The sequence below is a fragment of the Hippoglossus hippoglossus genome, chromosome 20 (assembly GCF_009819705.1).
Source record: "Hippoglossus hippoglossus isolate fHipHip1 chromosome 20, fHipHip1.pri, whole genome shotgun sequence".
NCBI lineage: Eukaryota > Metazoa > Chordata > Actinopteri > Pleuronectiformes > Pleuronectidae > Hippoglossus > Hippoglossus hippoglossus.
In genome coordinates, this window is record NC_047170.1 from 13,917,202 (window position 1) to 13,932,595 (window position 15,394).

At 41.9% G+C, this 15,394-nt stretch overlaps 2 protein-coding genes and 1 long non-coding RNA gene across 6 annotated transcripts; 2 read left to right on the plus strand and 1 right to left on the minus strand.

Moving 5' to 3' along the window:
• Nucleotides 1-6,060: 6,060 nt before the first annotated feature.
• On the plus strand, nt 6,061-10,402 carry si:ch73-174h16.4 (leucine-rich repeat-containing protein 14). 2 transcript variants are annotated; one of them, XM_034572683.1, is made up of 4 exons: nt 6,061-6,720; nt 7,644-8,477; nt 9,109-9,689; nt 9,886-10,402. In XM_034572683.1, the coding sequence occupies exons 1-3, from the start codon at nt 6,443-6,445 to the stop codon at nt 9,674-9,676; spliced, it is 1,680 nt and encodes a 559-aa protein (XP_034428574.1). In that variant the 5' UTR covers nt 6,061-6,442; the 3' UTR covers nt 9,677-9,689; nt 9,886-10,402. The 2 variants fall into 2 exon arrangements, with proteins under 2 accessions (XP_034428574.1, XP_034428572.1); XM_034572681.1 differs by having other exon boundaries at nt 6,062-6,720; nt 9,109-9,936.
• wdr97 (WD repeat domain 97) lies at nt 10,153-14,173 on the minus strand. 3 transcript variants are annotated; one of them, XM_034572680.1, is made up of 13 exons: nt 14,065-14,173; nt 13,716-13,974; nt 13,545-13,632; nt 13,285-13,443; nt 12,876-13,022; nt 12,625-12,711; nt 12,323-12,544; nt 12,036-12,230; nt 11,842-11,963; nt 11,345-11,513; nt 10,906-11,081; nt 10,759-10,823; nt 10,153-10,676 (listed from the first exon to the last, which is right to left on the minus strand). In XM_034572680.1, the coding sequence occupies exons 1-13, from the start codon at nt 14,114-14,116 to the stop codon at nt 10,495-10,497; spliced, it is 1,923 nt and encodes a 640-aa protein (XP_034428571.1). In that variant the 5' UTR covers nt 14,117-14,173; the 3' UTR covers nt 10,153-10,494. The 3 variants fall into 3 exon arrangements, with proteins under 3 accessions (XP_034428571.1, XP_034428570.1, XP_034428569.1); XM_034572679.1 differs by having other exon boundaries at nt 12,625-12,714; XM_034572678.1 differs by having other exon boundaries at nt 12,625-12,720.
• LOC117754045 lies at nt 13,903-15,253 on the plus strand. Its single transcript, XR_004612349.1, has 3 exons — nt 13,903-13,932; nt 14,167-14,174; nt 15,064-15,253. It is a non-coding gene; the product is annotated as an uncharacterized LOC117754045 (long non-coding RNA).
• Nucleotides 15,254-15,394: the final 141 nt, after the last annotated feature.

Here is a 15,394-nt window from a genome sequence, read left to right on the forward strand (position 1 = left end):
GTTACTCCGTCGTGTACAGTTTTCTTGGATCTTGATATGATCCTGTCTGCCTTGTAAAGGGTAATAAAGGTCTTTTATGGCCGTTGCACAATAAGGTCACTTTGCTTGTTGTGTGTTCCTGTATTTACCATGGAACAATGGTGCAAATCTGAGGGTAAATCACCTGAATAATTACAGCTTGATTAATGACTAAGACAGGAGTAGTTCATTAGGCAGGAGGAGACGACAGGTTTTATAATGATGATCCAAAATGATCCCAAAGATGAAAATCTGACCTGAATTAACAGGTGTTTCCTTCACAGTAAATTTCAGCTTTAAACAGACTTCACAAAATATTGGACCGATGATACAGCACTTGAGTACGTTTCTGAGTAATAAATATGAATATGACTGTTCTAACCTTTTGATATTCAAGTGCTGCGACGAATGAATCATGAGGAGATATCTGCCGAAACCTTGACCATGACAGCCCTGTGTGTGTGTCTGTGTACTGCTGTCTTTGTGAGGACCAGTTTGACTATTAAACCTTATGTAGTGAGGACATTGTACCCTTTGCTCTCATTCTGACACACATTCAGAGGGTTTTTTGAGGGTGAAGACGTTTTAGGCTAGGATTAAGTTATGGTTACCGTAAGGCTTGTGTTTGTGTGTGTGTGTGTGTGTGTGTGTGTGTGTGTGTGTGTGTGTGTGTGTGTGTGTGTGTGTCTGTGTGTGTGTGTGTGTGTGTGTGTGTGTGTGTGTGTGTGTGTGTGTGTGTGTGTGTATGAATTATAGGCTGTCATCAGGGCATTTAATTCGCTCATCACGTCGAAGAGGCTGGGAGTCTGTGTAGTTATAAACATTTATGGATCAGCACACAGACAGTTGTATCCAGCTCAACACAAGCTATTTCGTTTAATGGCAACAGCTACAGACATATAAAGCATTGAACCGTGCCTGTGGTTCAGGTTAATAGCAAACTGCTCTTCAGCTCAAGTTAAGTATGTCCATTCATGGGTGGCATTGGGCCTCCTTTTTTTTAATCACTTCTCCACAGTCTCAGATTAGCAGGATAATGTGCTGACCTGGCCTGAAGTACCAGTATGAGGGGAGATTCTTGACCCTTCAATTCTTTACTCTGTGTGTTGAAAAGTTGTTTCTCAGAGCTTGTTGCACACACATCACAGAGTAAATTTCATCCACTGAGGAAAACAAAGAAATGCAGTTGGAAACATGGTGCAAATTTTTGCTAGTCTTGGTGAATTAGAGTCCAATATTGGTCCATATTGTTTGCTGTTACAGAATTCACGGAATCAACCGTCAGCTTTGTAAGTAGTCCTGCCACTATAATTGTGTTCTTTTAATTCCCTGCACTTTACATTTATATGCTTTATAAAAGCAGTGCATCTAAAGTTTACAGCGTTTTTCTTACTACAGCTGAATATCTAATAACTTATGTTTTTACCGCTGTAACCACAGAGAAAATGTGGCATCAGTAGAAGGTGAACTTCGCTTCAATAGATTGGGGGGGGTAAGCAGGGGAAAACTCTGAAGTGGACAAAGAGCAGGGCTTTTGATTTCCTGTTGCGTTTTATGTTCACTAGGACAAGTTCAAGCGGTTTCCGACAGATTCTGACAGAGACAGTTTGTCCTCTAAAGGATCGCCTCACTGTGCCCAACCAGGGGAAGCTGCTTCTAACTTGTCAAAACCAATATATCACTTTGCTTTCTTACTCATCTCAAGGGCAGTGCTCAACAAGCTGAAACAAATTGACTTTTCTAACATGAGGTTGGAGGATTGTTCATTTTACATTGCGAGACTTGGTTTTGGGCAAAGATATTGGATGTTCTTATTCTTTTACAAAATCCCAAATTAATTATACATCTCAAAATAACCATATAGTAGACTTTATAAGCCTGTTAATATGCCCCAAAAGCCTCAGATTCACTGCATGTCAAATGCAAAATCGTTTTTGCAATTCACCCCAATTTACTTTAGATCAAGTGTTATTGCAGTACTTGTTCTGGGATAAAATGTATGCAGATTTTAGCATGGATGGTAGGTGGGAGGATCACCAGGGGTCCACCAGCAAATTCCTAAAATGTTAATCTGGTCCTCTTGCAAACCAAACAGCGACAGAAACACATGCTTCACTTCCACATGATCCCGTCATGGCCGCACTATGCATCATATTGTTTATCACTGACAAGCAAAACCCAAATACTGACACTGACTAATAAATGGTAAATGCAAAGAAAGGATCAGTTTCACCATGACCACTCCCCCTTTCTTTAGTCTCAGTTCCTTTTCAGATAAATATACTGTTAGTGATTCCTCTGTTTCCCCTTTACTCTTTTCCCTTCACAATTATAGAAGAAAATCAATGGAACTTGGAAGCAGGGAGCCCATTACTGGTTGAGATGATGACATTTACTGTGATATCTACAGCCACTATATGCAATAGGCCATAATTTAGCACTCCTATTCAGTGCCGTACTTAAGCCTGTGCAAAATAGCAGAAACATTTTTTTTGTATTCTTGTAACTGTCTAAGTGGCTGCAAGAGATTCGAAATAAAACTTGGAAGATGTTATTTCAGTATGTTTCCTTTTCCTGGGCTTATAAGAACAAACTAAGAAGGTAAAGAAGGTAAAGAAGATGACATTGGTGCTGCTTTCTGTGAGATATGTGATTTGACATTTCATTACAGCCAAATGAGGATAATTTGATGTGTAATATGTAATCCATCATAAATTAGCCGTCATCCATTCATGTTGAATTAAAGGAATTCATACACCACATAAAAACCTAACAGTTTTTTTTATTTTTACGATGCATTAATTATGTTTAGAAACTGAAAGGTTAAATGTTTGCTTCCCAGCACCATTAGCTGTGTTATTTCGGGGGAGGGACAAAATGGAAAATGTCTGGCATTGTTCCTGGACTGTCAGTGAAATATTTCATAGATAAAACCAGAAAACAAAAGGTGAGCAGATGGGAAATTGGGCTTCGACAGCAAAAAGTCATTTGGGGCAAGCAGAACAGCAGCTCCAGCACTACAACTGATCAGCAGCTGCAGAAGAGAACTGTACTCTGTGTCAAGGCAGGGAGACTTAACATAAAGGTGATATCTTGTATGTCCCACTACATATGTGACACAAACATCATATATGCTGTAGGGTATATGTGTGATGGAAGTGCAGGGGGTTGGGGTAGGTTACGGTCCAATGGTCCGGCGGTGAAGCATTCTTGTCAAATGCAAATGAAACCGCTGAATGCACAGGGAGACAGGCTTAAAATGACACTTCATGTGACAGGCAGAATGTCATGAGAGCGGCGGTGGCACAGCACGTCTATGAAATTGAATTTTTGCATGAATTAATCAGTGGCCCAGGCGCCGTAATTATCTCTGAGCAATAATCAGGAATGTATAATTCTGTGTCTGACTGACTGGTGGGGAAATCAGGAAGATACTGGATCCCTGCGTGTGTGTGGATATTTCTATTTGAGGACTTGAAGACTGCAGGAGGAGAGCTGGGTGTCAAATTCAATTAAAGAAGATTAGTGACCAAAGCTGCGAGGCTCAAAATATGTTCAGTCAGCCTCATAAAAGAATATGAATAAGGTGAAATACAAACTCTGTCTGGAGGAACATACAACTGAATAGTTACTACAGTGAGATACCATGCATGGAGTGTTTTTAGTCTATTTCAGTTTACTTGAAAGTTTCTGTGAGTGATTTTTGGACAGCAAACAAGACAATTGTTCTTTTTTCCCCCCCTGTGTGAAACAATGTAAAAATGACAAAAAAAATATAAAAACAGAGGTGTTTCTCTCTTCACTGTTTTATTGTACAACTGCCCCGAGGCTTCCATTCAGCCCGTCTGTCGAGCATATGGTGTTTATTTCACCAATTCTAGTAGAACAAATCGGTTTGGTCTCGATTCAAGACGTATCAAATTCTGACAGATTTGCCCGAAAATGAAGGGAAAAGCAATTCATAAGCTCATCTTGTTTAATAAGCTGCCCAGTAAACAGTCCACACATTGGAAAATAAAGAGACATATGCACATAATGTATTTTAAATGGAAAGGAATAAACTGTACAAAGGAATCTAGGGAATGAACACACAGCAATGGACATAGAATAAATCTAAATAGATTTTTTTCATGGGAGGGATTAGTTTCAGGGTCTTGGTGTTGTGCATGCTGCCGGGCTGTCACAGCTATAAGGAAAACACTGCCTACGATAATGGATCAAAAATATCTCCTTAGGTTTAATTCTCGGTGTTTGGACAGTGACTCACAAACAAGACTATACATAAATTGCTAAACTCAATGATAGATAGATGTGAGCGATTGCACTGTGCAGAAGAAACATCCGACAACAACACACAACAATCCATTAATCACATAGAAATCCATCTATACATTGTTAGCATACACATGAATTAATTTTCAGTTCGACCAGTGATTTAAACCCTGACATAATTAAAACAGGAGGATTCTCTGTTCCTGTTTGATCCCTGTAGGTCACCTGAAAGGACTGCAGCAGTAAATTATAGTGTGTGTGTGTGTGTGTATGTGTGTGTGTGTGTGTCCTTCACCTTTAGAAAAACTGATACAAACAAAGTATCAATTATAGCCGAGACATAAATTTAAAGCCTGAGTTCCTCCTGTGATACGAATCCACTTATTACCATATTATTTATCACCATCGTCATAATCATATTCCACAGTCTCAAACAACAGCTCTTCTCATTTCGACTGCGATCAAGGATGAAATATGACCATGTCACAGTTTGTTGCCAACGAACAGGTGCGTAAAATAAATGAATAACATAAGTGTATTAATATCAGCTACAGCCGAAGACATGAGGGATGCTGTAATAAACAGACAAATTGCAAATGATTTACATAACGTCAAACCAGATGAAGGTAGAAACTTTTAAGACGAAAGACATTCTTTTATAACATGAGTTTCAACATCTGGACCAGAACATTTTTTAATGGTCTGTATTTATATAGCACTTTTCTAGTCCTGGTGAAGACTCAAAGCACTTTACAGTACAAGTGGAAGACTGGGATTGAACCTTCCTGTTAGAGGACAACCGCTCTAACCCCTGAGCCACAGCCGCCCATAAAAACAACAGAGAACTGTAAAACCTAACTCCTATTATGTAATGACAAAGCTCTATGCTGTCTGTTAGTTTAAAAAAAAATTATAATACAAGGATGGATGGGGAATGTTCATGCTCAGATACTTATTCTGACTGCATGATCCTTTATCTCCATCTAGTGGTTCACCATTAGACAATCTCACTAGAGAGTATTATTGGTATAAGTCATGTTTAAGGTACATTCCTCACACGGATGATTGGGCCACAAGTAAGGATCATCAAGTTTGTTTGATCCAATGCGGATGTATGTGACACAGGAAAGGGCCCCTCCCTCAGTGCGTGAACAATTTGCGGGCTTCAAAATGATAATGTTGATTAATGTCATATTTTTTTTAGATGACCAGAATATCTTCTTTTTAATAAAGCACTTTTAAATAAATGTTTAACAGGTGTGGAAAATGTAACGTATGTGTGTGCAACAACAAAATATAACATTGTTTAAACTCACATATATGATTTAATTATATGAGGCAATGCTTTAGAGTAATACACTTCAGATGAATATGGATTATAAAAGCTGGTCAATCAGATGTGAGGTCGTTCCCCCAAACCAGATGTTCAGGAGGAGGTAATACAGATGTCAATACAGCGTCTGATTTTCTGCTGATCGAGCAGGAACTCTGAAGCACACATGAGGGGAAAAGGTCAGGGGCTAAACTTGGCAGCACTGATTGATGGTCCCAGTAAAGCATACATTACATTACATGAGTCCAAAACATTCCCCAGTATCATCTCCAGACACAGATATAGAGCCTGGTGTTTAATATAATCAAACCATATATATTGAGTATTGATTTACAAAGATATGCAAAATTCTGCACGAAATTAAGATTAAAAAGCAGAAATATAAATAAAAAAGTGCACAAACAGCAACTCGTGGTTCAAACTCCACGAGCCTCCGCGTCATGACGTTTCACCGTTACGTGCTGCGTCATAGGCGTGCGTCAGTCCAGACTGTAAACACAGTCGCTCCAGCTGCAGCTACCTCACTTCTATTTTGTCTCGTTAGCTAACAGGAAGTGCTAACGCCGCATATTTCACTCGTAAACACTTTCCAGACGTCGCTGCACAGTTTATTACAGTTTTTAGTTTCAGAAGCTATCGGGTGATCTTATTAAATCTTTTTTGGGGGACTTCACGAGACCGCGTCGAATTGCTGTCATAAAGCTAATCTTAGCGCGGAGGCTAGTGGCAGCGAGTCGCTTCATCCTCAGGGGATGAGTCTCTGCGGTGTTCTGGGTTCTTCGTGTTTGTGAAAGCTCGTCCCGCTCCGCTGCTGCCGACATGGTTCTCACCCTGGTGCGCCTCTGTGCCCGGGAGGTGGTGAGCGACCACAGCTCGTCGCCCGGCTGGTTGCGGTGGGTGCCCAGCGAGCTGTTCGCGCCGCTGCTGGAGGCCGCCTTCTCCAGCTGCAGACCGCTGGCCGTGGGGGAGCTGGTGCAGAGGTGGCCCGAGAGGAGCCTGCGGGTCGGCGGGCGCAGGAGACAAGGGCAGGCCGGCCCCAACCGACTCTGCATCCAGGCGCTGCTGCTCGCGGTTGTCAGAGGACTCTCGGACCGAAGGTGGGTTCCACTCTCCACAGGGTTTCGAAGCAGCTTATTTTCATGGCACAGTTCCCAACAATGGAAACAAGAAGATTTACATTAAATGCATTATCTATGACGATTAGAAATAAGTTTGATTTCTATGCAACTTTAGTTTAACCTTACAATACCAGCTACCAAACTATTTCCATGGTTCACTGAATTGAGATGGAGAGAATGAGGCAGCTTTCACTCCCACTTCTCACCCTGAACACCTGTTTTCTCTCTGTGTAACTTTAGGCGAGTGGGTACAATTTCTGCCAGAATACGGCACAGACAGTTTTAAGAGTATTGCTGTTCTGTAGATCAGTTAAAAAACATTTAGAAGTCATTAGGAAATCTGCATTTATCTCCAAAATCCAGTGAGTAAACTCTAAAAATATGAGGAATTATAAACAGGGTTTGGTGTATTTGTTACAGCAGCTGTTCTGGCCAAGGAAGCCGGGCGTCATGAGGAACATCCACCTCAGCCCAACGATTGCTCAGTGAAAAATATATGGTGTTCTTTTAGAGTTGCAGAGAAAGTAGAGCTGGGAGATAATACGATAATAATAATAATTTTCTTCAATTGCAATATAACAAAAGTTAAAGAGATGTAATGTTTGATTGAAGCATTGTCAAAGGTGTAACATGTCCAGTTATTTTGAATGTTCAACCTCAGATTTGTTGTTTCGCTGAGTTTCTGATTTCTTGACTTTCAGGAGCAAAACAAATGTCTTTAAACTTGTAGGAAGCAATGATGTGAGAATTATCATGTTTATGATTGATATTGACTCATTTTACTTTTTTTTTAAAATGCTTTTTAAATGCATGCACTGATTTAGCTCCTCTAAGACTTCAGTACTTATCAATATTGTCTCTGGATTAATCAATAATACATCAGTCTTCTTCCTGCTTCCTAGATGTGCTATGCAGATACTGGACCTCTGTGGGCTCCAAGGAGATGAAGGAGGGATGGGAGACCCGATGGGGGGCTGGTCCCTGACTGTGGCTCTCTGCACCATGGTCGTTCAGGCCAGAGCTGGAGCGCGGAAGCAAAAGAGGAGAGAAGGAGAACGGGAGAGAAAACGGTTCTCAGCCCTGGAGAGAGAAGAGGATATAAAAAGAGAGAGGGGACAGTATAAGAAGGAGCAAGAACCTGATGGAGATGAGGAAAGCAGTGACACAGAGAGGATGACATTGTCGGGAAGTGTAGGTGATGAGGAGATTAAGGGAGTCAGGAGGAGGATGGAGCTAGAGAGGCAAAGAGACGGCCCATTGGCAGGGTTAGGAGACAGCAGAAAGGAAAATGAGGAAAAAGAACTGGGAAGTAACGTGTTGGTGCATGTGAGAGCTGATCTCTTTGTCAATGCACGATCGTGGGAGCGTGTTCGCGGGGCCCTCAACTCATCAGGACCCCTGAAGCTCCAGTGCCGCTACCTTCGCGTGGAGGAAATCACTGTGTCAAGTATCAGGACTCTGCTCGACCTCCTGCCTCACCAGGGTCTCCTGGGCGTGGATGTTCGCTACAGCAGCCTCGGCGTGGCTGGTTTGGCTGAGCTGCTGCCTCTGCTCTCCACCTTCCCAGCGCTGCACTCCCTTCGGCTGCACTACTGCAACTTGGACTTTCGTCGGGACCACCCTGGCCAAGACGAGGCCCTGAGGGACTTGTCGCGGGGTTTGGCACAACTGCAAGAGCTGCGGCGCCTCAGCCTCACAGCACTGCGCCTGCCAGGACAACTTCGTGTGTTGCTCAGGTTTGGAATTGAATTCTGTTTAACATGAACACTGCTCTATTACCTTTGTATCTACATCTTGGCCCAACCTAATGTCACATTGTCAAAGTTTTATAGACATATCAGATTATAGTGTCTGATAAGATTTGACAGATTCTTAGACTAATGTTATTATACAGTATCTTCTGTTCAGCCTTAGATACAGGAAATTAAAATGCAACATAATTATCTCAAAATGGAGCTGAAGCTATAACACAATGAGTAATTAATGGGTCAGTGATTAGTCACTGATGTTATTCTGGAACAGAAAAGCCAAGATATCGCAGGTGAGCATTCGCAACTTTTATTCGTCCTATGTGACAGTAAACTGAACATTTGGACTGTTGGTCCAAACAACACAAGCGATTTCTGACATTTTACAGTCTAAACAGTTAATCAGTGAATCAAGAAAATAACCAATGATAACAACAAAAACTAAACATATTTCATATTTATATTCTAGTCCTTGAAATAAAAAATACCTTTTCTAAAGCTGTGTGGGTTACAATGTATATGTTTTCCTAGTCAAAAACCAAATTGGTTTTTTTTTTTCACTTTCCCCATAATCTCTCCCCCTGTACTACTATACTAAATATTTTTTCTTTCGTTACAGCTCGCTGCCTCAGCCTCTGACGATCCTGGAGCTTCCCTATTTGAGCCTGACCCCATCTGACCTGGCCTATCTGTCCTGCAGCCACCATGCCGCCACACTGCAGCAGCTGGATCTGAGTGAGAACCGTCTGGATGAGACCACCCTGCCCTCTATCCGCCGCCTCCTCTCTCAGACCTCCGGCAGCCTGCAGCACCTTTCTTTAAGCGGCTGTGGCCTGACTGACGGCCTGCTGGGGCTCCTACTGCCCTCACTGGGAGGCTGCAGGGCCCTCAAGAGCTTAGCTTTGGCCCTGAACCCGCTCTCCGTATCTGGTCTCACGGACCTGGTGAGGATGGCTGTGCGAATGCCGTCCCTCCGTCAGCTACTGTACCCAAACCCCCTGGAGGACTACCAGCCGGGCCTCCCCGACCTGCCCTCCAGTGCTCAGCTCTTAGACTGGCCACTGGATGAAACGACAGACATCAGTATGACCAGCAGCCATCTCAATAGGGTGGTCAAAGACAGTGGACGCACTGACCTCTCTCTGACCTGTGACCTGCTCAATTATGATAAAGACTTGGTGGACTAGAGCAGAAGTCAGGGGATGCTCACTCACCAACATACATGAGCAATTTACATAAGGTAACAATGATTTTTCCAAGGCCCAATAATCTCCAAATCAACAGGTTTGTTCTTGTTCGCGTCGTGATCATCACATGGATCCATAGACGACAACAATATTTAAAATGTAAATATTGGCCTGGTGGCAGAGTTGAAGTTTGTTTCCTCTTGGATTGAGGACCGGACAGATTTGAAGATGGAGATGCTAACAGAACATTTCACATGAGTCAACGCAGTTGTGTAAAAAAAAAACTAATAATTAATTTATGATCAGGTTACCGTGATCATTTTGGATGATAAGTTTAACTTGCCTGCCTGGTCAAAGGTTATCTGCCCTTGTGCCTTTTACATAAGTGGCCAACATTATTGTGTGTATAAATAATTTTCTTTAAATGGTAAATTAATGTAACTACAAGATATTTGGGATTATTTTACATTTTATTATTTTTATCTGCTTTATTCACTAAGTCGTGTACTCTTTCATTTTGTGCTGTTCGATATATTCCGTGCTACAATTTCTTCAATATCTGTTTAAAAACGTTCGGTGCTTTTTGTAATAGTTTCACTTGTATATTGAGTCAAACAGCGTCACTTCTATCAGGGAGTGAATGTATCAAATTGACCTTGTACCACATGAATGGATTTACATGCTGTTAGTTACTGAATAAATCAGTCAAAGCAAACTTTCAAGAGTCAGTTAAATATTGAAAAATGAACGACACATTTCAAAATAATATTTGCTATAATGTGTGATGAGTTAATGGGGATGTTCCAGACCATGAAGCATCATCTGTAGTACTCCATGAAGGACTGCTGTTGAATGAAGTAGCGGTGAGGGGAGGCCTTCAGCCAGTCCGCGTCTGAGTAGACGTGAAAGGGGCGCAGAGTGACTCGAGAGAACGGCAAAGAGATGAAATGGGGAAAGTGCGTGAGGAAGGGACGGTTTCGCAGCGGAGGCAGAGGAACTCCTGTGGGACAAGAATCCATTGGGTGTTAAAAATACTCATTTTGAACCGTCGTACTGTGTTATTGTTGTCTGTGAAATGTTACCTGGTGGCCTGCGTATCCTGGACATACTGTAAGTCTCTCCCAGACGAAAGATGGGTGAAGAACCGCTACACAAGCAGACACGGAAAAAGTTAAAGAAAAGTGCAGAAAAATAACAAACAGGAAACTACGACACAGCACGTGACCTACCAGTCATGTAAGGGCAGAAGTACAGTGTTGTTGTGGCCAGCAGGTGCAACGCATAGAGCCTTTCTGTACTCCTCCTCTTTTTGGATGGAGCAGAAATAGTTCAGCACATCCACCACGCTGAAGGATGACGGCTGCTGCTTTGCCGAACCCTTGAAGTTTAGATACCTGTCGTGTTCCTTGCGGCGTGGAAAGAGAGCGGGAAAGCAGTTAATCACTTAAAGTAGCGTGCAAGTCAACAACACGGAGACGAGCTCTCATGCATTCCTATTTAGAGGGGTTGAGGTCACGGTAAAGGACAGGAAGCAAGTGGAGAGCCGCTTCACCGAGAGAGAGCTTCTCAGTTTTCAAACACCTGTTCTTTCCTTTCTTTCACGCTCAAAAATACTCTAATGGATGGTGATAATGATCAGGGGAACTGTATAAAACATGTCTTTATTACTTTGAATTTGGAGGTCCATGACTGCAGCCACCAGTCGGCTCTGTCATGGAGGCTTTTCCAGACGTTTGACTGGTCCCGCAGCTCCAAGTCCCAGCTCTCCAACTCAGGCCACAGCCACTGCTCAGCCTCGTCTACGCCTAATGCCGTCAGCACGCGCACCACTGTTTCCCTATTGATACAACAAGAGGATACAGCAGAATGTCAGGCTCAACCCTAAATGACCTAACCCTCTGAAAAAAGGCTTAGTTTATGTTTTATCCATCTGGATACAAATACAGGAATTGAATTATTGAGACCCTGTAGATTTTTGTGTTTTTCTGCTTTTACATTTATATTATTATATTATATTATGTTACTTTTTCTGTTATTTATTTTTCATCTCTTCAGTCCAGCTGACATTTAAGGGGATACAGATGTCTGGACTACAAATTTCCCATAATAAATAATTGCAGAAAGTTTAAATGACAGACTGATTATTTAAATATCCCTGGACTCACCCTAGAACCAGTCTTTTAAAGGCCAGAAGAGTGAGAAGCTTTTTCACAAGGTCACAAGTGGCAGGTTTCAGATGCACCAACAGATTCAACACTTCCTCCAGCACAGTCCGTTCCAAGGGTGACTGAAATGGACAAAAGATTTGGTCACAACCTCCTTAAAAGCAGTGATGGTGTAGATCCTGGACATGCGGTACCATATGTGGTTTGGCAAATGCAGGCAGTAAGTCCACGAGGCCTTGGTAAAGCTTGTCGGTGTTCTGCAGGAGGCCCTGGCTGTGGAGGCTCTGCAGTGCTACAACAATCTTCATTTTGGATGGAGTGCTGCAGGTGGTCAGGGAGCCCAGCAGTTGCAAGGAGAAGTCCTCTGGAGACAGGGTGCTTGGGATACTCTGCACACAGACATACACTCAATCAATCAAGACAGGAACTTGGACCAAATCAACATTGTGCATCACAGATATCCCTGTAATACTCATTGTACCATTTTATCAGGGAATACGTCTCTGAACCAGCTAGTATCTGCAAACTGCTTGAGGAACGTCGGCACCTCCGGAGTGGGTTCTCGAGGCGGGAGCGGTGTTGGGGCCCTTGGACGAGGGGTTAGGAGACGAGGGGTTAGGGGACGAGGGGTCCTTGGACGAGGAGAAGGTGGAGGAGGAGTCTGGGGTTTGGGTCGTTCTGTTGGAGAAATTATCTCTGGAGGCTGCAGGGAAAAGTTACACAGAAATGAGAGTGATGCTTCTTGAGTCATGCGTTCTTCTGTCGCCTGTGCAGTGGTTTTACCTCTTCTTTCTTGGGTACGACTCGTTCAGGCAGTGGCTTGAATTTCATTAGGGTCCTTGGTTTAAAGCTTTGGGCTGGAGGCTTTTTCTGCTGTACCTGCATAGGGAGACCAAAAGATTGCTCCCTGACTATGGATAACACAAGAATGTACATATACGAGGGGAAGCAAATAATAACTGTAGATTCTGTAAAATCCTAACTCCTTCATATCAAATAAACTACAGTGAGCAGCAGTGCATGACAGTTTATACCTTGTTCTCCTCCACAGTCACAGGAATGATCAATCTAGATTCAGGGTGGACGTCTTCTTGTCGGGCAGGAGGGTCACAGGACGTGTTGTTATTTGGCTCAGGATGAAATGAAAATGTATCTGGATCAAGGGTGTCTTCAAAATCAAACTGAAAACAGCACAGAACCATTAATGATATACAGGAGTTCTCTGTATAAAGTAAAAATGAACAAAACATTCATATTACACAAATATGTTTTGCAGATCACCTTAAAGAAATATGCTGAGGTTTTGAAAAACAATTTTGTTGCTTATGATGTGAAATGAGTGTCCTGTAACATCTTTAAGTTACTGTTATTTCTTATTGGCGTCAGCATACTCCAGAAAAGTACTGAGCAGGTAAAATAAGTGAGTTCAGGAGATGAATAAACCTCAGAATTGGGAGGAAGGCCGTATATTATATTCATGTAGCGATCAAAAGCTTCTTTCCTGGTTTGCTTGGTACTGGGAGGCTTCCCCTTGCTGCACTTCACTCTGCCTTGCAGGAGAGCAGTTAGGTCCATGTTTGAGGTCAATAAGTTCTCGTGCTCCTGGAACAAGAATAAATTGTTGAGACACTTCTTCAGTGCGCTATCGACATCGTCTCTGCTCCAACACACACACACACACACACACACACACACACACGTACCTTCTGTCTCCACATGCCTTCAGTCAATAATTGATTGCTGGCAACTGCTGTTGATTCCTCCTCCACGTTGTCCCCTGTGCGAGTCGTCCTGTTCACATGAGTATTGTCCATAACTCATTAGGTCATTGTGTCTGGATTATTTTTTTATTATACAATATAAATAATTCTTACTTTCTTTTGATGAAGTTTTCTTTATCCTCAGTGTGTCCACACTTTGGTGTCATGTCCGCTCTTTCTGTGAGGCCCGTGAAACGGCAGCGTACAGAGGAGGTCTGCTTGTGGCTGTCAGGTTTATAAAGGGAGGCTGTGTTGTCTGGATGGAGGCTAATGGATGCTGCAGAAGCCTCTGAATGCATCATGAAGTGTGGGATGTCACAGGAGAAATGTTGTCGGAGTAAACATGTGCTGCTTTCACTTAGTGCAGTGTTACCTAAAGAGACAGAAAATCAACACGGTGTACAAAGCATCTAAAAGTCTACACAGCAGATCAGCCACCTGTCACAGACACAGACTACCTCGCCAGTAGCTTGCTTCACATTCTGCTTGAATAAACTCTGCTTTCCAAGTGTCATGATGTCTCACTCTCTGGAGACAGCAGCCTCAGGGTGGGACAGGGGAAGAGTTGTTGTTGTTGTTGTTGTTGTTGTTGTACTGCTCCTCTCTCCTGGAGCGACAATCTCCACCAGTTTCTACACAGGACTTTTGGACATGTAATTTCTCCTTTTGCTGCTGAAATTACATGAATGCATGATGGTGTTTTATTGTTATTTTTTTTGCCTGCTTTAAAATTGTCTTTAAATTTATTCAAACAAAATCCCAATGATCTCAGCACCTGCAATTACCACTTTATTAAGAATCAGCTGTAATATAAAACATGATTCCTCAGATTATTATCCAGTGGAAACATCCTGTCTATACCAATAAGCATCAAATAGGAGTTTCTACTTTGTTAAGCTAGAGAAATACTTAACTGCACCAATCTGTCTGTTTAGTTTTAAAGGCCAATTTGATCTTATTCCATTTTATCCATTCTATGAGCTACTTTAAAATCTGAACTGTAGCTCAAACAATAAAGTATCTTGAAAACAAGTTGTGTGTTCAGAGATAATTTAACATGAGGAAAACAACATGGTCTTAGCATTTAGCACAGCAAGATTAATTTGCCATTTAATCACATAGATAAATGACAGAAAACGATAGGCAAGGTTGCATTTCTGCTGGTTTTCTGTTTCCTCCATGAATGTAAACTGGATATCTTTAGATTTTAGACCAAACACAATGTCTTAAAACACCCTGACTTCAGAAAATAACGACTAATCGACTAATTATAAGAAAAGAAATCTCAACATATGCAAAACAATGGTTAGTTTCACATTGATTTAATTTCGCATTATAAAACAACCACAGAACAGACAAACATCACTCACTTCTCTTTACATATTTAGCCTGATTTTCACGTTTATGTTGGTTCCTTAAAGATGAAGATTTACAACGTTATTAACGGGATTAGCTTAGTTAGCTTAGTTTGTGTTTACCTTCCATGAACTGGTCGTTTATCCTGGAAGCAGCTGTAGAAGGTGATCTGTATAGTTTGATGTTAATTGATCTGTAAACGATGAATTAAACAACTCGGATAAAAGTTACGTTTCCTCTCTCAGCTCCCCAAGTTTGTTGCTAGGCAACGAGTCGCTAGGTTACACTCACGGCTGCAGGTCCCAACTTTGACTTCGGAGAAAAAGTAGTTCCTCTTATAAATAAATAATAAGATATAAACAACACAGATTCATCATGTCACTGCCACTAAATTCAGTTAAAAAACAGTTTCCAGAAAATCAGTACGTTTTTTACTT